The 13,188-nt window shown below is 33.3% G+C and overlaps 1 protein-coding gene across 1 annotated transcript; it reads right to left on the bottom strand.

Moving 5' to 3' along the window:
* Window positions 1-306: 306 nt before the first annotated feature.
* LOC110886233 lies at window positions 307-6,953 on the bottom strand. Its single transcript, XM_022134009.2, has 2 exons — window positions 6,816-6,953; window positions 307-620 (listed from the first exon to the last, which is right to left on the bottom strand). The coding sequence occupies exons 1-2, from the start codon at window positions 6,828-6,830 to the stop codon at window positions 387-389; spliced, it is 249 nt and encodes an 82-aa protein (XP_021989701.1). The 5' UTR covers window positions 6,831-6,953; the 3' UTR covers window positions 307-386.
* Between the last annotated feature and the right edge of the window lie 6,235 nt (window positions 6,954-13,188).

Here is a 13,188-nt window from a genome sequence, read left to right on the forward strand (position 1 = left end):
TGTATCATACATATATCTAATGTAGGTATACCATCAATACCGTCATCTAGTCAAGTGTGTTCTTATGTTTTTTTTTTTTTTTTCCAAAGTAAATTCTGGATTTTATAGGTTAAATACAACAATACTCAATCCTAAGTCATTTAAACTTTCAAACACCTTTTGATTATGACACAAATCATTTATTTAACCACGAGGATAATATACCCTCGAGGAACAGTCATATAACTAATAAAAAAATTATATAACTAATAAAAAAACTAAAAGTTCATTTGAATGCTTACAACCCAAATCACCCAAACACGTTTGTTACATAACCCTTTCATAATAGTTGGTTAATTTATTCAGAGAAAAATATCACTCATAATACAACATTCAAACACGTACTGTTACTTTTCTTGCTTACTAGTGGAGGGTTTAGCCGAGTTGACTCGGCTCGACAACGCCTCACCCGGGTTCGCATAATTACTTGCAGGATCTTGAGTTTTAGGATCAATGACATGAGTAACTTCCACCTTCTCTTTCACCGGCTTATCGTCCTTATCGTATCCGGCCGGTGACCGGTAATCCACCGAATCCACCTTGATTTCCACATTTCCTTCCTCGTTTATTCGTTCACTTCCCTGTTCACAATATTGTGAAAAATGGTAAACCAGAGACAGATCTACCCAAACCAAGATTTATTAACCCAGATAAAATCTATACAACTGAACAAGATGAACTCAAACAATCACTCACAAAATAATCCTCACTTGCAGATTATCAATATGATAATCTGCTTAGACAACAACAAGGGAATAACAACTCAAAAATGAACCAAAGAGATTCACTGAAACAAAACCCTAATCGCCTAAGAGAACAAAGAGAACAACGAGTGAAAGATAACCACACAAATGATTGAGTTAGGTGTGGAAATATCTTCACAAAGCTTTAAATAGATCTGGACTTCAAACTGATCAAGCGAACATCCGTAGTGGACTGGACCTCCTTTTCCATGCAGCTCCTAAGCCCATTTAGCTCCTAAGCCAGCTCCTAAGCCCATTTAGCTCCTAAGCCCACTTGATATAGTTCCCAATATTACTTGATGTAGAAGCCCAATGCAAATCCAGCAAAGACCACGCCAATAACATGTAAAACCAAACAAAAATATAATTAAGGAAATATAGAGAAAAAGGAATTAAAAGAAAAATGGAATTGACCAAAAATATAAAGTCAAGTCAGTACTTTTAACACCCCCCCACAATTCCATTATCTAAACATGTCATACAACTGTAATTTTTCACACAAACTCTGATGATCTTTAACCAAAACCCCTTTTGTAAAGACATCAGCTATTTGCATTTCAGATTTTATACCAACACACTTTACAGTCCCTTTAGAAATCAAGTCTCTTAGAAAAAATAGATCTAATTCAAAATGTTTGGTTCGATCATGGAAAACTGGGTTTGCTGCTATAGAAATAGCAGCAGTATTATCACAGAACAGTTTAATAGGAACTTCTACATTGACCTCTAACTCACTAAGAAAATTTTTTAACCAAATAGACTCACACGCAGCCGCACACATAGACCTGTATTCAGCTTCAGCTGAAGATCTTGACACAGTTGTCTGCTTCTTACTTTTCCAAGATACTAAAGAGTTACCAAGAAACACACAAAACCCAGTAACAGATTTCCTGGACACCAAGCACTTGGCCCAGTCAGAATCAGCAAAAAACAGTCAAATTAAAAGATCTGCTCTTACGAAATATTAACCCTTTTCCAGGAGCAGACTTTAGATATCTCAATAAATGGAAAGCAAGTTTTAGATGTCCTTCAGTAGGACTATGCATGAATTGACTCAAAATATGAACAGTATATGAAATATCAGGCCTAGTGTGAGAAAGGTATATAAGTTTTCCTACTAACTGTTGATACCCAGTTATATTTTGTAAAGGACCAGAGTTATTTTCAAGTAAAGCATTGACAACATGACTTTGATCAATAGGAACACTTACAGGTTTGCATCCAAGCATTCCATATTCAGTCAAAAGGTCAGTACAATACTTCCGTTGTGACAGACATAACCCTTCATCACAAGTTAAAACCTCTATACCTAAAAAATATTGTAACAGCCCTAGATCTTTAATCAAAAACTGAGTTTTTAGGCTTTGTTTTACTTTTTCAATTTCAGACATAGAGTTACCAGTAACTACTATATCATCAACATAAACTAACAGCACAACAAATACATTATCAGTATTTTTAACAAATAGGGATGTATCACATTTGCTTTGAACAAACCCAGTATTAAGTAAAACTCCCACAAGTTTTTCATTCCACATCCGAGGGGCCTGCTTTAGCCCATATAAAGACTTATTCAACTTACATACTTTAGATTTATCACTGTCTTCATATCCTTCAGGTAAAAACATATAAACATCCTCATTCAAGTCACCATATAAAAATGCATTATTAACATCTAATTGATACAAATTCCAGTTATTTTGAACAGCTAAAGCAACAATGCATCGAACAGTAACAAGCTTGACTACAGGAGAAAAAGTCTCCTCATAATCAATACCCTCTTTTTGACTAAACCCTTTAGCAACAAGCCTAGCTTTATATCTTTCTATCTCACCAGATGCCTTATATTTTATTTTATAAATCCATTTGCACCCAACAATATTCCTATTCTTAGGTCTATCAACCACATCCCAAGTATGGTTTCTATGCAAAGCTTGAATTTCATCATTCATTGCAGAAACCCAATTAGGATCTTTGATAGCCTCATTAAAATGTTTAGGTTCAATTGTTTTAGAAAGACTAGAGGCAAAGCATTTATTTTCACAAGTAAGCTTAGCAAAATTTACAATCTTTTCAATGCCATATTTGACTTTACTATCAACAACAAAATCATTCAATTTCTTTGGAAAGTTTGACACTCTTGTGGACCTTCTAGGAACCACCGGAGATGCTGAGCATTCTGTGTCTCCCTCAGAAGGTAACTGAGCTTCATCTGTGATACTCACCGGGTCTGCCATGTCAGGTGAACCTTGAACCTCACTAGTCTGCTGTTCATCAGCCATGACAGTAGGGTTATCAAGATTCACCGACTGCTGAGCCTCCTGTGTTCTCACATCAGCCTCACCTCTAACCCTTCTTTCATCATCGGGGTCATCCACAGATTGAAAATGATTATGCTCAGTGTTTTCATACAAGTCAAAAAAATTAAGAGTATTGATGTCTTTAATGGGATTAGAATCATAACTTTTAAAAATTGATTGTTCTTTGAAAGGAAAAACAGACTCATAGAATTTCACGTCTCTTGAAAAAACTATAGTCCTTGAATCAAGACTAAACAATTTATATCCCTTTTTATCCAATGAATACCCAATAAAGACACATTTTTCTACCCTACTATTCAATTTATCATGTTCATTTAAAACTGTACAAAAACACAGGCAACCAAACACTTTCAAGTGATCTAAGAAGGGTTTGAATTTGTATACAAGCTCATATGGGGTTTTTCCAGCAAGCACAGATGAGGGTGTCCTATTAATAAGATAAGCAGAAGTTAACACACATTCATGCCAAAATCTTACAGGCAAGTTACTTTCAAATAACAAAGCTCTAGTAACATTCAATAAGTGCCTGTGCTTTCTCTCAACAATTCCATTTTGTTGAGGAGTATAAGCACAGGAAGTCTGATGGACAATCCCATGTTCATTACAAAATACTTTCATGTGATTATTTACAAATTCAGAACCATTATCAGACCTAAAACACTTAACAGTTTTATGAAACTGAGTTTTGACAATGTTAACAAATCCTTTTATGTTTTCAAAAACTTCAGTTTTGTTCTTCATAAGATACACCCAAACCGCCCTGGAATAGTCATCTACAATGGTCAGAAAATACTTATGACCATCCCTGCTAGCAACCTTGTAAGGACCCCATACATCCAAGTGAACAAGTTCTCCCAACTGAGTACTTTTATGTTCACTTAATGGAAAAGGCTCCCGGTGCTGCTTGGCCCTATGACACACATCACAGGGTCCATGATCAGGCCTTGAATGAATGTTTAAAGTATCCTTAAACATTCTCATGGCTTGATCAGCAGGATGCCCAAGCCTAGCATGCCACAACTTATACAAAGAAGCATCAAACTTAGACACATTAGACACAACAGTATTACCACAGAAATATAGTCCTTCAAGCTGACTACCAATCACCAGGATTTTCTTGGTTAACAAATCCTGTATATAACACTTATGTTCATCAAACCCAATAAACAATTTATTATCTCTAGCCAACTTGTGTACAGAAATCAGATTAACACTATACTCAGGGACAACAAATACATCATGTAAAACCACACCTTCAGCAAGTTTAAAAGATCCTATCTTGGTTACATAGGCCTTTGTACCATTAGGATGTTTCACTTGTATTTTTAACTCAGAAACATCAATAAAATTGCTTAAATTAGCTTCAGATTTTACCATATGATTATTAGCCCCTGAGTCAATAATCCAACCTGATCCCTTCCCCACATCATAGCCAAAAGAATAAACAGGACTACTAAACACATTAGAACACATAAACCCACCTGAAACATTGCAGCTTTGAGAGGTTTCAGGTGCCCTGTCCTTAATTAAACTAAGCAACTTAGTCAACTGATCAGAAGTCAAAGAAGTAACAGGCACACTAGAATCATCAACACATGCATTGTTACTTGAACTACTCTTTTTACTTTGATTCCCTCTTGGAGGTTTCATCCAAGAGGGATATCCTATCAACTCAAAACATTTCTCTATTGTATGCCCATTCTTATTACAATTTGTACATTTTAAATTCTGATTAGAAGTTTTAATATTCTTCTTTTTATTTTCAACAACAGAATTAGCTTTAGCAAACAACCCAACAGACCTATCATTAGTTGCAGACACATTTGAATTCCTATGAGACTCTTCTCTGGACACAATAGAAAAAGCATCTTGCAGACTAGGGAGAGGTTCCCTAATAAGCAAGTTAGTCCTAACAGTCTGATATACATTGTCAAGACCCATCAAAAACTGCATCAACTTGATTAAATGATTAAAACTATTAAACTGAGTTGAAGCATTGCATGTACAGACAGGTATTTGCAATATTTGATCTAATTGTTTCCACATTATATTTAACTTGTGATAATACTCAGCCACAGTTAAACTATTTTGCTTGAATGAATTAATTTTTTGATATAGATCAAACACAACTGACCCATCAATTTTATCATATGTATCCCTAAGTTCTTTCCAAACCTCTGCTGCTGACTTGGAGTAAACATGTCCCAAATACAATTCTTCTGAAACTGAATTCAGAATCCATGTAAGTACTACAGAATTACACCGTTCCCATTGAGTTTCAAGAACAGGATTATCCACAGGTTTTTCAAAAGTTCCATCAATAAATCCAACCTTGTTCTTGACTCTCAATGCTAAAATCATAGCATTTGCCCACACAGTGTAATTCTCAGTACCTTTAAGTTTAATACCAATCACAGTTAGAGTAGTAGAGTCACTAGCATGCAAATACAAAGGATTATCAGGTTCCAACTTACTAACCAAAGTTTCACCAAACAGATTTACCAAATCAGCCATGAGAAAATATCAGACGATCAAGAAACAAACAAATCAGAAATATACACAATCAAGAGCAAGAAAACAACAATCAGTCAAACAGCAACAACACACAGATGCAACAGACTGTACCCTGTCTGTGTCCCAAAACAACAAACCGGCCCAACTAGTCCGGTAATCAAGATGCCTAAAATGCAAGACAGAAAATAAAAGAGAGGAATAAAGAACGATCTCACCGAGGGTGCGAAAACCTTGAGAATCAGTCTTGCAGCCTTCACTTAGGGCTACAAGAACTGATTAGAAGACAATCAGCAATAAAGATTCAGTCAGTTTGCTTTGTAACCTTCTAGGGTTACAAAGACCAACGTGAATCTACAGATCAGCACCAAGAAATGATCGGAGAAGAATACAACCAGAAAACCACTAGATCGAAGACAAAAACACCGATCTAAGTCAGATCCAACTCAAGAACTCACAGCGGAATAACGAAACACCCAAGAGCTTATGAAAGCTCTGATACCATGTGAAAAATGGTAAACCAGAGACAGATCTACCCAAACCAAGATTTATTAACCCAGATAAAATCTATACAACTGAACATGATGAACTCAAACAATCACTCACAAAATAATCCTCACTTGCAGATTATCAATATGATAATCTGCTTAGACAACAACAAGGGAATAACAACTCAAAAATGAACCAAAGAGATTCACTGAAACAAAACCCTAATCGCCTAAGAGAACAAAGAGAACAACGAGTGAAAGATAACCACACAAATGATTGAGTTAGGTGTGGAAATATCTTCACAAAGCTTTAAATAGATCTGGACTTCAAACTGATCAAGCGAACATCCGTAGTGGACTGGACCTCCTTTTCCATGCAGCTCCTAAGCCCATTTAGCTCCTAAGCCAGCTCCTAAGCCCATTTAGCTCCTAAGCCCACTTGATATAGTTCCCAATATTACTTGATGTAGAAGCCCAATGCAAATCCAGCAAAGACCACGCCAATAACATGTAAAACCAAACAAAAATATAATTAAGGAAATATAGAGAAAAAGGAATTAAAAGAAAAATGGAATTGACCAAAAATATAAAGTCAAGTCAGTACTTTTAACAAATATTTGAACAAACAAGAATATAGTTGCCAAAATAGTGAAAGTGAAGTGAAAGACAAATAATAATAACAAAATTAAAAGACTAAGTTTATAGTTGCATACCTTTGATGTATTCATCTTTCTCCAACAATGGTATAGAAGATAGAAGATTAAAGTTTCTTTGTGCACTTTGTAGACACGTATATATATGTGACATAAAATGTCTTTTAATGACACGTTGAGACTAAGGTGTCAGACGGTGGCAATCTTTAATAAGATATGATTTTGATATGATCTTAAATAAGATAACGTCAAAATCCTTATATGAAAAGCGTCATGGTTTTAATGTTAAAAAATAGTATGTGATGATCCATTGATTCCACGTGTGTGTATAATACGATAGAAATGGAACTTGTTAGGCCTGAACGAGTCGTGCACAAGCACGTTTGAGCTTGACTGCTTGAGTTTCGTTTATTTAAATTACAAGATTGTTTGTTATTTATTTATGGGATTATATGTATCTTTAATTTTTTATATACACACATTTAAATTTATTTTTTATCATGTAATTATATATTATTTTGCTTATTTTATTATAATTTTCTAGATGATAAAAGTTATTGCTTAAATATATATACTTACTAGGTTATTGCCCGTGGTATCTACTACGGATTGTTTTATTTTATTAGTTATTAATGATGCATAATTCTGATATCAAAGTAAGAATTGATGGTCAAAATATGAACGCCTGAAAATTCAAGAATAATCTTTATCACCAAGATTGGCTATGTTCAATCTACGTTTTGATAAAGAGCAAGACAATGAAGCATCAACATCGTACACTTCACTAATAGTGCGTTTGTCATTTTCATTCTTCTGCACATCCTCAATAATCTTCGATTGATTTTTAGTTGTGTTATCCGGGATACTTGACTCATCTTCAAAGTTATACTTCTGAAACAGTTCACGAGACCAAAATTCTTCATTACTTTTGTTACAGAAGCCTTCATCTCGAAGAGATTCCTTAATCCATAAAAGACAAAACTTTTAAATTAATAAGAACAATGTTGGTCAAATACTAATTTTATTCAAATGTAACGAATATAAAGCAATACTATATTACAAGATAATTTTCAGCATATATAACATGATTCCACCCAAACTCAAATGACGATAGCCCGTCACACGATTCTCTTGATACACATTTGAAGCGATGAATCGCTTTAGCATTGAGCTTCGTTAAATTCTCAAACATTACCACATCAAAAGGAATATAAACCATTGTATAAATGGTGTATAGATTAGTAGAATAATTTATATAAGCATAGGAAATTGGGCCTTATAAAAGAAACATAAAAAACCCATTTCAAAATATATATACTTATGATCCGGATATATTAGGAAGTTTATTTTGGTGGGAAGACTAGGAAGTAATCTTGATCATCTATTAAGTAATCAATGGCTAAGATTAAATGGGTGAAATTGAACAAAAAAAAAGCGTGTGAGTTAGTTTGAGGGTGTTCTAATCCATCCAATTCAATAGTTTCCCTCTCCTCCAATTTTTCAGCATTTTTAAAACGTTAATAATTTTTCCATACAATAATATTTTTTTATAAAAATTGCACCATAAAACGAGCGTTTTTTTATCTTTAAAACGGGCTATACTTTTGAAAAAAAAATAAACTCAGATGCGTAAAACGCAATGCATAGACAACACAAAATAACCCAGGTTCTAAAACGCAGTTGAGTTTCATATGGTCGTATTTATGTTTTAACATGGTCATGCCTCTATTCTAACATGATCATGTGTATGTTTTAGCATGATCATGTTATTTGCACTCAAATTTTACTAAAACACAATGGGTTTAATATGGTCATGTTTCTCTTTTAACATGGTCATGCCTTTGTTTTAACACAGTCATACTTCTGTTTTAACATGGTTGTGCCTTAATTTTGACATGGTCATGCCTCTGTTCCAACATGATCATGCTTATGTTTTAGCATGATATGTGTTATTTCACCCCAGGTTCTAAAACGCAATGGGTTTTAACATGGTTATGTTGATGTTTTAACATGGTAATGTCTTTATTCCAACATGTCATGCTTCCATTTTAACATGATCATGTTCTTTTACACTCCAGTTCTAAAATGCAATGCCACCCAAAATCAATATTTTACATAGGAGGTTCTAAAAAGCAATGGGGTTTTAACATGGTCATGTTTATGTTTTAATATGGTCATGCTTTTGTTCCAACATGACCATGCTTCTATTTTAGCATGATCATGTTCTTTGCTTGTAAAACACAATGACACCCAAAATAAATATTTTGCACAGGAGGTTCTAAAAAGCAATGAAGTTTTAACATGCACATGTTTATGTTTTAACATGGTCATACTTTTGTTCCAACATGACCATGCTTCTATTTTAGCATGATCATGTTCTTTGCTTATAAAAACGCAAGACACCCAAAATCAATATTTTGCACAGGAGGTCCAGCAATGGAGTGTTAACATGGCCATGTTTATGTTTTAACATGGTCATGCTTTTGTTCCAACATGACCATGCTTCTATTTTAGCATGATCATGTTCTTTACACTCCAGGTTGTCACTGGAACTTAAAATCAATATTTTACACTGTATGTTCTAAAAAGCAATAGAGTTTTAACATAGGTTCTAAAAGCAATGTAATTTTAATAAGGGTATGCCTTAGTTCCAACATGATCATGCCTCTGTCTTAGCATGACCATGTTTTTTTGCACTGTAGGTTCTAAAACACAATGGGTTTTAACGTGGTCATGTCTTTGTTCCAACATGATCACCCTTCTATTTTATCATGGACATGCCTCTGCTTTAACATTAAGTACAAAAATGAAAAGAACTCTAACTAAAACATAATGAGGTGGAAAACACAATTGAGGTTTCATAACCTAAAACGCAATGAAAATAAAAAAATAATACAACTTACAAAAGAACTCCGATTATCGAAGGTGGACGGAGAAAGAACTCCGACACACCATGGGGAAACTTGTTGCGGTGGAGCGGTGGCGGTGGAATGGTGGCTTCAGATCTGAAAAACACAACAGGTGGTTGAAGGTGGTGGTGGTTTCAGATCTAGTTTCCGACAAGATGGTGACGATCGTTGGTGGTGGTTGAGGTGGAGATGGTGACGTGGTAGTTTATAGTTTTGAAAATGGTGGATTTGAGTATACGGGGAAGAGAAATGAATTGCAGATGCTGGGTTTTTTTGAAGATGATGAGTTTTGACTGAAATGTCTCTCCTTATGTTTTTTTCAACTTTGCCACATGTCCTCCTTTTATTACTTCCTATCCTTCCTATCCAAATTAAACTTCTTATTTGATCTTTTCTCTATATACTTAGTGTATTAGATTAAAATATCTAAATAATAGTTTTGTTTAAGTTTGCAAACCTTTTGAGCTCGATAAGTGAAACTTTATATAAAGTTATTTGATCTTTTCTCTATATACTTAGTGTATTAGATTAAAATATCTAAATAATAGTTTTGTTTAAGTTTGCAAACCTTTTGAGCTCGATAAGTGAAACTTTATATAAAGACTTATCATAAGTTCTATTTGTTTGAAAAAATAGTGATTTAGTTTGGGTTGATAATCGGTGTGAAAAAATATAATTAGTTGTAGAGAGATAAATTAATAGCTTTGTTTAGTTTCATTAGCCCAATAAATAGAAGTTCAAAAGGAGGTTCTATATATGAGATGAAATGTGCTTGTTGGGCCCTTAGCTCACAATTGGGCTTCACGTTGGACTCATAGAGCCGACCCATAAGGCCATAAGATGTTGACCTTAATCACTTAAGGATCTCACAGAGTTGGCTTCAAATTTAGCACTTCTAATGGGTCGAATGCATGGGCCTCCACTATTGGTATTGGTAATTGTTAGGTAGGTCGAGAGTGTTCATCGTCAATCAAAGGCTAATTTTCTTCATTTCATCCATTCTAACTCTAATGATTAGGGTGTTTGTTTAAAATTGAAAATCGAACAAACCGAAATCGTTTAAAACGGAACCAGTGTTCACATTAGGTTTTCGGTTGAAACGGAATTGGGTGTTTGGTTTTTAGATATCTGATTATGGGTGGAATCGAATAAATTGAATAAACCGAATATTGGTTATTTAATTTAACCAATCCAATTACAATTTTAGTCCAATATTATTTAGCTCAACCCAGCCCAATAACGAATAATGGTAACAAGTTATGAAATTTAAAAAAAAAAAAATTGCATAAAAAAAAAGAAATAAAAAGTTATTTTGTTGATTTGGTAAAAAAAAACAAAAAAACTAACCGATTTGTATATTAAAATTTTGACCTTTTTTATCTAGTCTAACTTATAATAAAAGAATCATCTCCTTCAACCTCATAAATTTTATTTATATTTGTTAAATAAATTTTCTTTTAATATTAATATTAATTAATAACCAATATATAAATATCACTTATTTTTATCCTTATCTCTATCTAAAATTAATAAATAACTTCAATTTTGCAATTTAGACCCTTTGTTTTTTTTACTTTTAACCCGAAGTTTTTCATCTGTTACAATTTAATCACAACTCTTTTTTATTTTCAATTTTGGTCCATCATACTTTTCATCTTTCCCAAGTTTTTCGTTTCGTTCTAAATTTTGTGAGTTAACACATCGCAACGTGGGTGTGGGGTTCAACATTTTTCGTATATTTTTTCCCGTTTGACTGGTCCGTTGCGTCACATCTATTTTTCTGCGTTTGACAAGTTCGTCCAACACGCGGGTCCTTGATGGACTTAGTTATTTTTTCTATGTTTTCCGTTTCAGTTTAATTTCTCAGCAACGAGCGTGCGTGATTTAAAGATTTTATGTCTGTTTTTCGTTCGGCGTTATTTTTTCCCATTTTTGTTTATTTTGCTTTTACGAGCTTTTCCGATGTTGGTGGTCGCTGACAATGATATAGTTTTATGACAACCGCTGCAACGCAGGGGCTTAATACTAGTTTCTTAAATATATGGATATATATATATATATATATATATATATATATAGGTAAAGTGTACTGTACAAATGCCCTTATCGTACATTACGTACGCGATGCCCACAGCCCTACACGTGTCCCTAAGTCATTTTTCTTAGATAAGAGTATATTAGACATTCCGTTCAATCATCAGAGGGCAAATTAGACAATTCCTTCAACAAGCAAGCAGATCATGAGTTTGTTACACAGCTATCTCTGTAATTATGATTCGTATCAGTTCGATTTTTAGGGTTTTATTGATTGTTTGATTGATTCATATCAGATCAGAGCGTTACGTTTGAAGAAACCTAAACACATGCGATTTCATGAACAATAACATGCATATTAAAATAATAACATGCGATTAGACGTTATGCACATTAAATAATAATATACACATGCGATTTCATAACATATAACATACACATTAAAAAAAATAACATGCGATTAGGTTTTAACTTAACATGCGAATTCCCAATATGTAACATGCGAAATATGCACATTAAAAATAACATGCAAAATACAAAAAAATAAATTCCAAAATGACATGCGAATTTGATAATATCATGCGAAATCCAAACTAATGAATTCCAACATGTCATGCGAAATCCAAAAGAAAATATAACTCCAAAATTAGTCACATGCGAATTTAATGATAATATATGCGAATTCTAAAACAACTGAATTCCAACATATTCCAACATGAATTCCAAAATTAGTCACATGCGAATTTAATAATAATATGCGAATTTCAAAACAAGTGAATTCCAACATGAATTCTTTCTCATGCGAATTTGTCATATTATCATGAATTCATTATCATGCAAATTTGTTATATTATCATGAATTCATATTATCATATGCATTCCAACATGAATTCATATTGTCATATTATCATTATAATAAAGGAATTCTTATTATCATATCATATGGGATATCAGCATTATTATCCAACATGCGAATTCAACTGTAACAGCTAATACTCAATATATCCCTAATTAGCAGTTCTCATCACCGTTGTTTGAAATTGCAACGGAAGAATCAAGCGGAGGTTGGGGAAGAAGAATGTAAGGTTTTTGATTTTGGTGTATGATATATTAATTTGATTAATTTAATCATATCAATTAATTAGACCCGCGTTTAAATGATGGATGATCCTACGGCTAGGGTAATCGCGTACAATATGTAGGATTAGGGCTATTGTACATTAACCGGCCTATATATATATATATATATATATATATATATATATATATATATATATATATATATATATATATATATAAACTAAAGTTAATATTTCTTACATATATGGATACACAAAAACAATAAGCCAACTAAATTTCTTTTACTATATAAGTTGGTCTTCTTAGATGCTTACTTTAACTAATTTGAAGCTTAAAATATATACGAGCCAATTTAACTCGACAATAAAGTTGTACAATTTAATTTTGAGCAAGCTTGAAGTCGTGAACTA

The sequence above is a fragment of the Helianthus annuus genome, chromosome 2 (assembly GCF_002127325.2).
Source record: "Helianthus annuus cultivar XRQ/B chromosome 2, HanXRQr2.0-SUNRISE, whole genome shotgun sequence".
NCBI lineage: Eukaryota > Viridiplantae > Streptophyta > Magnoliopsida > Asterales > Asteraceae > Helianthus > Helianthus annuus.